Genomic DNA, 14,197 nt, shown 5'->3' with positions numbered 1-14,197 from the left:
GAAAGTAGAAAAGTTGGATTTGTGTGTTTGTGGATGTAGTTCAGTGAGACGCTGCTGCCGTCCAGTGGACATCAGAGAAAACATCATCACATCAGTCATAAAGGACATTTTCCAGCAGGACTTGTTTGTTCTGTTAAATCATGTTTCTGGAACTGTGGACAACAAATGTTCAAGTTTATATTTCTATGTGTTTTATATTTGAATAAGTGACCCTGAATTAGAAACAGGACATGTTGAGATCTGGAGACAAAAATACTGATGACTTACATTCTTACTTTTTTATTATTCTGTCTTTACATATTGATCAAATATATTCTTTATTATTCTTTTCTTTTTCTTATTTCACTTTTAACATTGAATACTTACTGTATATTATATCGCAGTGTTTCTAATGTTTTTTGTATATATAAAATTAATTATAAACCATCGAGACCAAATTCATCAATAAATGTTGGGAAAGTAAATTTGTGCATTAATGAAGGTTCCTGATCATTTTTTCTGCCATTTCTATAATCATCTTATATTATCTTGACTCATGCATATACACGTTAAATACTTCATCAATGAGAAATAAATGTATTTCTGCTGAGTTAACAGGATCATTGTTCTTATTTTCTCTCATCAACATAATAAAAATTAAATTAAAATTTCAACTCAACTCACTTTAATACATTTGTTTTGAATCAGTCTTTAAGTTGACATAAATTTGACATTAAAGTTTTGTCAACCTAGTTGAAGTAATTTACTTTTCTTCTTTAAACTTGAATCTTTGAAGTTTAGAAACTCAAAAAATAAAAGTATTTCAAAAACACTGACAGTGATCTGTGGAGCTGATTTGTTTTTATTTGGGGTTTGAAAATTAAATGGTTTTAATTGAAAACACTAAAATATTAACTATTATTCACTTTCACTTCAACAAGTTTACTCAATTTTAAGTTCATTTTTATCGTTTTATAAAACTCAGATTTAAGTTTATCCAAAGAAGAAACTTTAATTATCTTAACAAAACATGACTTATATTTTTCTTAACTTTAGTTTTTACAGTTTTGAACATTTGATCCTTGTGATCAGTGTATTCTGGAACCAAAAGCAGCACTCTGGACATCTGGGACAGTTTGTAATTACCTTTATTAGCACACGAGCAGAACAAGAACTTGAGCAGAACAAGAACACGAGCAGAACAAGAACACAAGCAGAACAAGAACTCGAGCAGAACAAGAACTCCAGAAGCCGAAGAAACACAGGAAATAGTTCGTTCTTCAGGCTCAGAACCAACACAAAGTCTCTGGGTTTCAGGCTCGGGGACTGGGTCGAGCTGAACCTGGACGCAGAACCGAGGGGGAGGACGTGAAGCCTCGGACCCGTACAGTTCTGTTCAACAGCAGGCAGGAGAGGGAGAGGGACTTACAGGAGACGAGCTCGATGAGGTGAGGAGTCCAGAACCAGAAGAGCAGACTGGGGATGAGCAGCAGGGAAGTCTGGACCAGGTGAGAAGACAGAAACCAGAGACGCTGAGGCAGAAATCGTGGTCAGGGACAGAAGGCTGGTGAGTTTACCGGGAGACAGGTGAGAGAGACAGGTGAGAGGCAGACAGGTCAGAGGCAGACAGGTTCGGCTACAGGAGGTCAGGCAGGTAAGCAGTGCTGGAGAGCAGGGGCGGATCCAGATTAATTTTAGTGGGGGGGCATGGGCGGGGTACGACAGATATTTTGGGGGGTCCACCAAAAAGTTGTAAGAAAACATGAAAGCTGCTACTGACCTCTGGCTTTTACAAAGTATTTTTCATGGTTTTATTGTCTCTTTAACCCAATAGGAAAGGTTTATATGACCTTTACATTTTGGACTGTTAACATTAAAATTATGATGGACATGTTTATTTGTTTATGTGAATTAAAACATCTGCAACATCTGCCTGTTATGTAAAACTGATAAGTTCAACAACTGTATCCTGAGGGCAATTAAGTGACAAATATTATGCAAGAACAACATTTACAACCCTGTCAGTTTCACTTCTTAGAATGTTTACTGCCAACTATCACTCATTAAATAAGAAATAATATTTTATACTTTTAGCAACCAGTTCTGAGCTGTATACCACAAACATCATAGGGTTCTGCATAGAAATCAGAAAAAGCAGCTCTCAATATATTTCACAGTGAGCAGTATTATTTATTCTTAATAAGTACCTGCTGCTCAGCTCTGGTCCTTCATGTTAGTGTTGTGCACAGTAATCAGTCTTAATCAGAAGAAGCATCAGTACATTTTCAGAGTGCAATTTCAAAGTTCTCTTTTTTTAGAGGCAAAAACACTTCAAAACTGTATTTTGTGATTTCCATGTCGGCTACTAAACAACCTCAGCTTCAAATGTTGGTAAATGATGCATTAATTACATTTTGTGTTGAATAATCACCTTGAGGATCTTCAGGTACAGTAAATATAGGCAGGGCTGCTGCCATCCGATTCTGAACAGTCATCAGGGTCACAAGTATCGGCTCCTCCACTGGTGCATCTAAAGCTGTGTATTGAAACAGAGTTAATAACTCTTTAACCAATGTTATATTTAAAAAAATACAATTTTACAATGTGGCTTTAATTTCAGACATTTAACAAAGACACAATTAAAACTGCACAGAATTCAGTTCCATCAGTTTAGTCATTTAGAGAAGATAATTTAATCATTTAATTCACCCAACTGACAGAACAACAAATAAATAATATTATGGTATAAATACAAATGCATCACTTTTTTCTTGTGTGTATTTTCACCTGGAGGTTCGTGGTACTGATGGGAAATCAAACTCCTTTTAGTGAGCTGCTTCTTTTGGCTCGGCTCAATAAAAAGAGTCTGTTCTCTCGGCTCCCAAGTGGCTCCTCAGATTTTTTGTTGCTTAAATCAATTCATTACCAAAAATTGTCAAGTTGTGTGTAAAATAAATTACTAATGTAAAAAAAAACAGACATTCCATCAAATGTTTATTATTTATATGGATGCATTTATATACTCAACATAGTCAATGTGGAGGAAAGTGCTACAAAATTCAGCAGAGTGCTTAATTTTAAATAAACACCAGCTTCCACTCAGTGTGGACACATCTTGACCAATCACATGCAGCTTTAACAGAAAATAAAGAGCCGGTTCCTGTCGTTCACTTCAAAGAGCCGGCTCTAAGATCCGGATCGTTCGCGACCGACACATCACTAGTTCATGGTTGCTGCTCTGATGGTCACATGATGGTCCCTGACTTCAGTCTGACTGACCCTGGCCCTGTCTGTAGCTGTCTGTGCTGTCAGTCTGACCTGCACTGACCTACTGACTTCTTATTAATGAAAAACTTCTGAATGTCTCAGTTTCATTGTCTGTCAAACATATCACGAAAAAATGATTTAATTACACCTAACTTCAATTTAAGTAACGTTAGTTGAAAAATAACTGAAATGTATAGCAGGAAAACAGGAAAACAGGCCTGATTTCTTTCTCTTTATTCCTCAAACCACACGAACATTTTTCATGCAGTAAATGGAGTCAAGTAGATTTTAACAGTTTTTACAGCTGTTAAACTTCACGCAATTCAAAAATAATATAGTTTTCTTACCGCAAAGGTGCAGAGCTGCTCGTCTTCATCAGCAAACGTTTTCAAAGCTTCTTCAAATCCAAACCAAATGCACCAATCAAAAGATCAAACTAACGTCTGTGGTGCATTCAGTTGCAGTCGGACAACGGAGTTGCATTCATGAGCGTCGGAAATCGGAGTGAATAATGTAAATCTCCAACGAAAATTGGGGGGGATCCGCCACTGCTGGAGAGTCTTTATACTGGGCTGACTGGGAATGAGCTGCAGCTGTGACCGCAGGTGAGTGGAGGTGGGCTGATGAGGTGGGCGTGGCTGGCAGGTAGAGTGGAAAATTAGTGAGGCGGAGGGACAGGAGGGAAACTGGGGGAATGGAGCTGTGACAATCCTGCTTCATAAATGAGACAAAAAAAAGAACATTTAGGAAAAATTAACAGCATCTGTTTTTCTTTTTCATCAGTTAAACAATATAAACTTTTCAAATGATTTATAAAAGCTGTACTGTATATATAAATCTAATTTATATTTAAAGTTTGCAGATGTTTTTAGTTATTTGGTCAAAATAAAATCTCCTGTGACTCACCTGTGGGCCACGAGCCAGTGTTTGGGACTCACTTTTGTACTGTGTGTAATTTGTATAATGTGACATTTTGTTTTGACAAAAACAAAAATTGAAATTGAGAGAAAAATGGAATGTTTCCTCCACACATGAAGGTGGATCGTGTGTGTAAATCGACCTGAGATGAACTCAGCAGGTGAGAATCTGTCAGTGTTTGATCACACTGTGTTGTGTCACTGTTCACCTGCGAGGTACAAAGGTTTCTTGATTCTGATTGGCTGTTTCAAAATCTCAGTTTCTCTCTCTGAGTTCCAGAACCATGATTTTAAAAAGACACAGATGTGATTTTGTCAGTGTTTGAATCAGCAGCAGTTTCCACTACAGTCTTCCTACCAGGTGATTTAGAGTCCTGTGTTCATATAAAAACTAGAAATCTGATTTAATCCAAAATATTGTCATTTAAATTTCTGTACACTTTCCTGTATTGGGTTTGAGTTGGACGTGTTTGTTCTCAGATTTATTACAAAAATGATTAAATTAATTCTACAAACTGTTTAGATGTTTTGACTTATTTGTTTAGATAGAAATTACATTTTTGGTATTACAGAAAGAGTAAAGAACCAACCAGAGGTTAGTACATGTTCTGTGTCCTTCTACACAGGTCTTCTTTAATATTTCATATTATAGATTGTTTTCAAATACAAACATGTATTTCACTATTGTTTCATTGAATTATTATTATTACCAACAAAAATATTTCAGGGTATAAATCTTCTGATTACTAAAATGATTTTAAATGTCTTACAATGAGACAAAAACACCAAAACACTCATCAACAACTTTAATTGCCAAGCTCAACATTAAATAGAAAAATGCATAGCTGTGTGGATGTAACATGAATATTTTCACATACAGTTTTTTTTTTAACACCAATCAGAGTTCAGGATGTTCCTTTCTCTTACAGAAATGTTGACTGTGAAGCTTCGGGTTCCTAAAGCTGCTGTTTTTTTGTTTTTTTTCTTCAAGCGCGTCCACAGGTTTAACGTGTTTAAAGCTGAGTCTCAGTGTGTTTGCATAGTTTTGAATTTGCAGTGAGAAATGCAGGACGTCAGGAGAGAAGACAAACACACATAAACCCTGAAAACAAAGTGCAAACAACCACAGAGTCGGACAGAAAAATAAAAAACTGGAGGAAAATGTCATTTTCTTCTTCTTCGATGATCTGTCCGCTCTGAACGTCCCTCAGTCCCTCTGTGATGAACATAAATGCTTTTAAATGAAACACGCTGGTATTTTTACAGTTTTGCTCATTAACTGCAAATCTTCTCAATAATAACTTTACTTTTTTTGCAGGGAGCGATGAGGTGGTGTGTTCAAGGACACTCTGACATTTCATATTTGATAGTCGGTCTGCTGAACGTTATCAGAAAGTCAAACTGTAAGAAGGATAAAGTGAGTTTAATCTTTTCTCGTGTTTAAAGGAGGAAGTCGGGTCATCGGTTTGTCCCTTCCACAGAGTCTGGGGGTCAAAATGTCTTGACTTTTAGTTCCTTCGAAGGGACAAACTATTTCCGGTCCTGTGGCGTCCCTGATTGATGGCATCAGGACGGTTTGGTTTCATTTGTTTTGTGCTTCTTATAAAATAAATACTTACTGTTACTCTACAACTAAGAAGAACTGAGCTGAAACATCAATCAATGAGTTGTTAAATATTAAAGTTCATTCATTTTTATTATTAAATATCAATATTTTCTGGTCAATCAATACATGAACATTTAAGAAGCTACAGTTAGTACGTCTGTGTGTCCCACATGTTTGGACCTGTTTTTCAAGTCATTAATGATTGATCTGTCAATCATTTTCTGGATTAATCAATTTATTATTTGGTCCAGAAGATTTCAGAAAATGGTGAAAAATGTCGATCAGTGTTTCCGACGTTTAAGAAGAAAGAATCAGAGAACTTTCACTTTATCTTAAAAAATGAATTGTTGCAGCTCTAGTGCAGATTTTTCGAGGATCTGATTCGTAGCTAACGAGCGAAACGTGTGAAAACAGAAGAGCGGTTCAATCGAATAACTTCTAGAAATGAATCCGTCCGCTGTCAGTTCCTGCAGCCGATCTCCTCCTTGTAGCGGGTCGTGAGCGTGTTGGCCTTGCGTGTCAGTTTGGACAGGATGGCGTGGAGTCCGTTCAGGTGGAAATGAAACTGTTTCTCCAGGTCGTCCTCCTCTGGCGCCTCCGTCGTGCCCGCCTTCTCCTTCCGCCGCTCGTCCCCCTGCAGGACGCCCCACTCGATGTCGTTGCGGATCGACTTGAGCAGCATGTATGAGCTGTACATGTCACAGCCATCCTGGTGAAAGTAGCCGTTGGCGGTCCTCGGCGCCTTCACGTCCTCCGTGTCCTCCAACGGGACGTCCCGCAGCAGACTGGGCACCATCACTGTCTGGTCCATGTTGTTGACGGCCCCGATGAAGCGGTTCATGGCGTTGAAGAGCGAGTTCTTCTGGTTGTAGGACTCAGATATCTGCATCATGGTGAGCAGTCTGAAGGGAAGTCTTTTCTCAGTCCGAGTCCGGGGACAAACTTAGCCCACTAATGCTCTTTACAGGATTATTATGAGGCTGCGGCCACGTCCCAACCGTCTGCTGAGCTCCTAGAGCTGAACTGGGTTACACAGGTACACCCTGAGAGACGCTGTGGACAGAAGACGTCTCCTTCTGCAGACACTGGACCGCCGTTTCACCCCAGAGCTCAAAATAACAGGAAATGACCTGAAAAAACCACAGAAGAAGACAGACAGGCAGCTGATTAGTCTATTAATCAGTTAGCAGAACTGTCAAAAGACGTGTCACAGTTTCAGTATTATTAAAAATCAACAGGAATGAGCTTCGATGTCAAGAATCAAAATCAAAGCTACAATCTGTGACTCTTCAGTGGTTCGTCTTCTCTCCAACTGCAACTAATGATTATTTCCTCCATTGATTAATCTATTGATTATTTTTTCTATTAATCAATCAATTGTTTGGTCTAAAAAGTGTCAAAAAATATGAGGAAATGATCAACAGATCCCTTAATAATTAAAATAATTGTTACAAAGCACTGCTAACTAAACTCCATTGACATCAGTCCTTATAACTCACACAGCAAATAAGAACTGAAACTAACAAAATAAAACCACCACAATAAAAGTCTAATTTGCCAGAATAACGAGCTAAAACCATCAAACAGGACTTACAAACACATAACTAAGAGCTAAAATCACAAAAATAAAAGCTAGAACTACCAAAATTCAAATTCACCCAAATAAAAAGGTGCACCTCCAAAATAAAAGCTCAAAATAACCCATAGTAAAGCTGTGCAAATTAAAATTGATTGTGGTATTTAGTGTCCTAAAGTGTAGTGTGTTGTGTTTAGACACCTAAAAAAAAAACACTATCAGTTTAAGTGCACAATATATATCAGCAACTTACAACAACTATCAGCGTCTCCTGTGTTGTGTGAGTTAATGATTTTGAATTTGGTCGGTTTACAGAGTGATGTTTGTCTTATATTAACGATGGTTCGTATGTCAGTGTCTTACAGGACAAACATTCTCACTTAACATCATCAAATAATCCATCAGAAACACAGCTGGCAAATAATTAATCGAGCTTTAATTGGCACTAAAACACCTCCCTCCAACTACCGGGTACAAGTAAACAGTGACCGGCTGCGTCGTTTCTACATGATAACTCTAGACCAGCGAAGAATCTCGCGAATTTCAACATATTCACGCATCTAATGATCTTTCCTGAACGGTAACAAAGTGCTGTCTGTCACTAAAGCTGATCAGATCTTTAACAGTGTGGTCACATCCTACAACATTAATAAAGTTGTACACGGTGAAGAAAAGGGAGCAAAATCTCGTGAGAGTTCCGCATATCAAGGGTTACCTTCCGAATACGAAAGTCCGGGTGGACATCCATTGTCGGACACGCGCATTTCTACGGTTTATACTCTTAAAACAGCGTTAAAACTGCGGGGACATCTTCCAGTCTTTACCGGAGACAGATAACGTAAAGAATGGAAGTAAGCTGCGTGAGAAACGCGGTGAAATTAAGAGGATTTCTGTCCGTGTCCGATAATGGATGGAGGTGGTTGGAGGTTAAATGCGGCGCATCTACAATTTACCGAACGTCAGAAAGAAGCGAACAAGTCGCGATTTTTCTGAGCTGCTCAGAGTTTCACGGTTCAAATCCCCCGTGATTCGCCGGGAAAGAACCGTGAAGTTCCCCGCCCTGACTGACGCATAATTCCGGGTACCGTTAGCTGTCCTGCTCGGTCACGTTCACCGGGAAGCCTCGGCCGTACAGCCGCCCGCTGAGCTCACCGTGTGTCGCCGGTGGATCCTCGGTCCCGTCGCCGCTTTCAGCCCGGTGATGTAGACGCGTGTGTCCGCTGATGGGGCACCGGGAGTCCGACGGGTGTGTTTGGTGGCTGCAGGGCGGGAGAGGCGGAGCCAGGATTATCAGGAAAGACCGAACCTCCCGACTCAGCCAATCACAGGGGGAAGAGGCCATGTGACGTCACGAAGGACGTTCTAAAATGTTAGAACGTTCAACTCACTGATTTTTCACTTTTTGTTCATTTTCTTTTCTTCGTTTGACATCAGCTATATTCACGAGTCAATTAATATTTCTGTAGCATTTATTATTTTTAAAATCAATTTATTTAATTCATTTTAATACAGTTTTTGTTCGACTTCCTTTGTATTGCCTGGCTGACAATGTCCCACATTTATTAAACGAATTTAAAGAATATGACATATTATATATAGTGCTTTTTAAAATATGTTTTATTGGTAGTATTTGGCGCATTCATTTATTCATAGATTAAATTAAACTAAATAGTTCAGACTCATAGGAGCGCCCTAGGAAAGAATAAATAAGTAAACAAAACAAATGTGGAAAAAATAAAGAGGAAAAAAATATGACAAACAGTTTCATTTGTTTAGAAGATTTTTATTTACTTATTTTTTGCATAGAAATTCTTTTTTCTGTACGTCTTTTTTTTTTTTTTTTTTACAAATTTGAGACTATCATTATTTTATTATTAGATATGTAATTTGATAGTTAGAAAGTAAAAACATAAATACAAGGTATTTTCCTTTCTGAATTCAGCACATCAGTGTCAGGTTTCTTCTTGTGGGTGAAACATCGCCACCTGCTGTCTGTTCATCAACATTACTGCTGTTTTCATATTCAGCTTCAAAGCAGTATTTTATATTTTAAAAAAAAAGATTACTTTCTCAAAAAAAAAAGAAGAGTTTACTCATTATACGCAAACATTACATAATTTCTAAGTTTTCCTTTAACGTTGTTGTTTTAATCATAGCTTTAATCTCATTATCACTCATAGACTAGATAGGTGATACTAAACATTTAAGAAACATTAACTGTAAACAATGAAGTAAATAAATAAGTACTGAACTAAATTAATCATGAATAAATAAATATACAAAATGAAAATGATAAACATGTCTGACTAAATTAAATTAATATGAAATGAAACAATTATTAAACATAAATGGTCAAATTTTTGGTTGTAAACTTTATTAATATAATGACCCATCAAACTAACGTATTTAAGAAACAAAATGAACTCACAGATTTACAAGGAGCTTCAACTCTTATGTTTTCATGGTAACTGAACACAGAAACAAAATCTCATGAACAAAATAAATAAAAACAGCAGTAAATGTTTCGCTTTGGCGCCCCCACGTGGCGACATGACGTCATTTTGTATTCTATTTATTTAATAAGATTATTTTTAATCAGGTTTTCACTCAAACATTCATCCGAAAAAAGTCAAAACTGAGATAATTAAACAACAAGAGAAAAGTTTGAGGACTTCAGGTGTTTCACAGGTTTCCATGGTGACGTGCATCCTCGTCTCTTCTCTGTAAAACAAAGAAAAGACAAATAACGAGCAGACGAGGTGTGTGTGTCTGTCTGTGTGTGTGTGTCTGTCTGTGTGTGTTTGTGTGTCTGTGTATCTTACCCGTCACACCATCTCATATTGGTTGGCGTTGATGAAGCGAGACAAACAGCAGGCCAGAGACGTCCCTATCAGCTGAGACACACACACAAACACAGATTATTGTGATGTCACTGTCAGTGACTTCACTCCTGATAGTTCATGCTAACCACTGAGTTAGCCTCAGCTAGCTTCAGTCAGTTAGCAAATTTGAGCTACTTGATATTTTCACCACCATTCATTTCTGACAAGAAAGCACCTGTCAAATATCACTTTCTCCACACCTGTGTAGCTAATGTTAGCATTTAGTTTGTGTAGCTAATGTTAGCATTTAGTTTGTGTAGCAAATGTTAGCATTGAGTTTGTGTAGCTAATGTTAGCATTTAGTTTGTGTAGCTAATGTTAGCATTTAGTTTGTGTAGCTAATGTTAGCATTGAGTTTGTGTAGCTAATGTTAGCATTTAGTTTGTGTAGCAAATGTTAGCATTGAGTTTGTGTAGCTAATGTTAGCATTACTCCTGCTGCTTCTCCAAACTGGGGTTCTGTTCTGTTCTGTTCTGTTCTGTTCTGTCCAGATTTTGTGTGGTACCTGAGAGAAGGCGACACCAAATGTTACTCCAGCGATGATTCCCATGTTGCTCTCTATGAAGGACGTCACCAACTCATAACAACCCTGCAGACACACACATCATTCTTTTGTGTATTTATTCATTAATTAGTTTAACTCATGCTTTTATTAAATCGTGTCCTGAACTCATATCTTTACTGTGTTAGCAGAATGTGTTTCCCACCTGTCTGTGGACTTTGCGAGCAGCCAGAGTCGCGTTCTTCAGGTCGGCTACGCTGCAGTCGGAGAAACTCACGCAGCAGCTGGCAGGAATCCCACTGACTGGAAAATACACAGTGCTGAGCCAACTGGTGTAGTTATAAACTCCACAGCAGCGCAGCTGGAACACAGACAGGACATTAATTATCTTTAAGAGACGATATTACATCTAGTTTTAAAATGAAGCTTTGAAGGCAGCTGGTTGTTTTGTACCATCACACATAAATAACTGTCTCATCAGCATATAAACTGACCACATGCAAGATCAACTAGAAGTAAGAGAAGTGGTCAGAGTACAGATTTCAAATGTTACATTATATAACTTTAATGTAAAAATTAAGAAAATATTACATTGCTTCATAGCTACATTTTCCTATAAAGTTAACAAAATGTAATCATTTTTGCCAGCAATGTTAGCTAAAAAGTTAATTAAAAAAAAGACACATTATTTGCTGTTAACTATAATATTAATTATTGCACTCGGAGAAGCTCTGATTCTTAGAAAGTGATGATTATTATATCAAGAAAAAGAAGAGATACTGACTTTACGTTGAACACCGTCCACAGCCAGACTCCTGTCGTCTCGTCCATCATATCTCATCACTGCATCGCTGTACGTAGTGAGGAATGTACCTTTAATCTGAGCACACACACACACACACACACACACACACACACACACACACACACACACACACACACACACACACACAGGTGTCAGCATGAACACTGCTGTTTGTTTACAGATGTTGCATGTCGACTGAAACAACCTCGTGGCGAAAGACGAATCCAGAGATTCCAGCGATGAGTTCAGTCATGAAGACCAGACACAGAAACACAGCGTACTGCACAGAGGTCAAAGGTCACACAAGTTATTCGTCAGTCAGAGTCGGGTCAGATAACGTTCGTTTACATCAGTGGTGGGATGTAACTAAGTACATTTACTCAAGTACTTTACTTACTTTACTTTAGCAATGACATGACAGTAACATAACGATAGCTAACACAGCAGAGACCGACCAGTTTTAACATCCAGGGGCGCCCCCTGCAGGTGGCGAAGCAGCCGAACAGCCCGAAGAGCACGATGGCGACTCCCGTTCCGGTGAGGACGTACGGAGCGTTGGAGGGGCCGCTGGAGATCAGCAACATGTAGGGGCCCAACATGAACTTCCACCACAACCCCACCGACAGCAGGACCACACCTGTCACCTGAAGGAGGGGAGCCACAGGTCACACTGTCAACCAATCAGGAAGGATCTGAATAATCTGAACTGCCCCTTTAAGTATTACAGTGGTGGAAAGTAAGAACACAGAAATAAGGGTTCCAAAAGGGTTCTGAGGTTCTACCTGGGAGCATTTGCTTCTCAAGAACCAATCAGTTAAGACGTGGCAACAACCAATGGTGGGCAACAAGAGGGGCTGAACAAATATTCAGGTTAGAAAATGGATAGAAAACAAATAGAACTGAGGAACTTTCAGGGTTAGAAAATGTTTTGAGACGTGGCAACAACCAAAACAACCAAAACAACCAAAACAACCAAACAACCAAAACAACCAAACAACCAAAACAACCAAAACAACCAAACAACCAAAACAACCAAACAACCAAAACAACCAAAACAACCAAAACAACCAAACAACCAAAACAACCAAACAACCAAAACAACCAAAACAACCAAAACAACGGGTGTTCAGCAACAATAAGGACTGAAAAACTGCTCTGACAGGAAGCAGGACTCGTTAGCTTCACATTTAGAACATGTCTGATTTTATTGATCATTTATTGATGGATTATTGCTGATAATATTTCTTGTGTCACTGAGTCGGACAGTTTGTGCGTTCGGTTGTTGTGTTTTCATTATCGAGTGTGTGTCACCTCCTCTTCATTCCTCACAGTGTAGATAATTGCTGCCCCTCCTCCTCTGACCTCTGACCTCTGACCTCATCACACACGTCCCAAATGATAAACTACAAACGTTTTTCTTTAAGTTTTTCTGACATAAATTTGTCTTTAAAGGCAAATTTCAACCTTAAAAGTACAGAACTAATCTGACATGTTGGAGCTGCAGGGAAACTTTATTTTACCTTGATGATGATGATGGTGATGATGATGATGATGATGATGATGCACTTTTAGCTTCATCATCCCAATAATTCTGATAACATTTTAAAGATTTTTCAAACTAGAAAGGAGCATGAAAATCACAACAGAAGTTCATGAAACAGTTGTATTTTTCCTGTTTGGCTCTGAAGTCTCCACCTGCTTGTTAAATATGAAATATCTCTCATAAAATGTGTCAAAAACAGAAAACGAAGTGAATTCAAAGATTTTTCTCACCCAGAAGATGAAGCAGTAGATCAGCAGCAGCGTCTTCAGACAGAAGATCACAGGTTTAGTCTCCATCCTCCTGGGAGCCATGATCCATCTGAGACTGACGGAGCGGCAGCAGCAGTCTACAGTCTGTCTGTCTGTCTGTCTGTCTCTCTCTGTCTGTCTCTGTCTGTCTGTCTGTCTGTCTGTGTCCTCCTTTAAATCTGCCTCCAAAACAACACCTGCAAAAGTCAGATGACAAAAGTCACAAAAAAATCCTCACCAAAAAAAAAAACTGCACAAACACGAATAAAAATACAAAGAAAAAGTGCAGAATTATGTCTAAAATGGTCTAAAAAAGTAAATATTGAAACATAAATTAAAAAAGTATAGAAAGGACACAACTTTTGCTCAAATTGCTCAAGAGATGTGTGAAAGTGTCTGAAAAATAAAAGATAAAAATGTGAACTCACCGTCCAGATTATCTGAGAATATCGACAGAGTTTCTCACATCGTGTGACTGAGACGTGCAGGACGGCGTGTGGTTGGAGGAGGCACAAACATGTGACCCTCATACTTCACACTCTGAGAACATAATTAACAGGGAGGCCTCCCTGCTGCGACACCTCCCTGTGAACGCTCAGCACCACCCACCACCTGAAGGCTGAAACTCCTGAGTCAGCTGAAAGTTTCTGGACAAACCTGATGTTTGTTTCATTCGTCCTCATGTTTTCACTGAGTCGCTCCTGAACTTCCCCAAACACTCATTTTGTAATCCGGACTAACTTAATATGAGATGAGTTTGAATCAGAGTTCAGCAAAAACAGGTTTAAAATCAGTAAATCCACATTTAAAATGAAGCACAACAGAAATTAAAAGTCTGGTCTATATGGAACTGCTAAATAAATAAACAAACA

At 38.5% G+C, this 14,197-nt stretch overlaps 2 protein-coding genes across 2 annotated transcripts; both read right to left on the bottom strand.

Annotated features, from left to right (window-relative positions):
- Positions 1-4,954: 4,954 nt before the first annotated feature.
- On the bottom strand, positions 4,955-8,641 carry LOC146305011 (mid1-interacting protein 1-B-like). The gene is made up of 2 exons (XM_084714108.1): positions 8,498-8,641; positions 4,955-6,899 (listed from the first exon to the last, which is right to left on the bottom strand). The coding sequence occupies exon 2, from the start codon at positions 6,659-6,661 to the stop codon at positions 6,230-6,232; it is 432 nt and encodes a 143-aa protein (XP_084570234.1). The 5' UTR covers positions 6,662-6,899; positions 8,498-8,641; the 3' UTR covers positions 4,955-6,229.
- Positions 8,642-9,702: 1,061 nt separating this feature from the next.
- Positions 9,703-13,487, bottom strand: LOC146305010 (tetraspanin-7-like). Its single transcript, XM_084714099.1, has 8 exons — positions 13,308-13,487; positions 11,990-12,178; positions 11,740-11,814; positions 11,514-11,609; positions 10,935-11,090; positions 10,733-10,816; positions 10,168-10,239; positions 9,703-10,066 (listed from the first exon to the last, which is right to left on the bottom strand). The coding sequence occupies exons 1-7, from the start codon at positions 13,386-13,388 to the stop codon at positions 10,171-10,173; spliced, it is 750 nt and encodes a 249-aa protein (XP_084570225.1). The 5' UTR covers positions 13,389-13,487; the 3' UTR covers positions 9,703-10,066; positions 10,168-10,170.
- Between the last annotated feature and the right edge of the window lie 710 nt (positions 13,488-14,197).

The sequence above is a fragment of the Lutjanus erythropterus genome, chromosome 24 (genome assembly GCF_056507025.1).
Source record: "Lutjanus erythropterus isolate fLutEry1 chromosome 24, fLutEry1.hap2, whole genome shotgun sequence".
Classification (NCBI taxonomy): domain Eukaryota; kingdom Metazoa; phylum Chordata; class Actinopteri; order Lutjaniformes; family Lutjanidae; genus Lutjanus; species Lutjanus erythropterus.
The sequence above is the reverse complement of the archived record's forward strand: the minus strand, read 5'-3'. Positions and strand labels throughout refer to the sequence as shown.

Bases quoted from the DNA above. Each gene is read 5' to 3' on its own strand.
- LOC146305011 (XM_084714108.1), bottom strand. From the start codon at position 6,661: ATGATGCAGATATCTGAGTCCTACAACCAGAAGAACTCGCTCTTCAAC.
- LOC146305010 (XM_084714099.1), bottom strand. From the start codon at position 13,388: ATGGCTCCCAGGAGGATGGAGACTAAACCTGTGATCTTCTGTCTGAAG. The intron at 12,179-13,307 runs GTGAGAAAAATC...CCCCTCCTTCAG, and splicing joins TCTACTGCTTCATCTTCTGG to GTGACAGGTGTGGTCCTGCT. The intron at 11,610-11,739 runs GTTGTTTCAGTC...GTGTGTGCTCAG, and splicing joins GATTCGTCTTTCGCCACGAG to ATTAAAGGTACATTCCTCAC.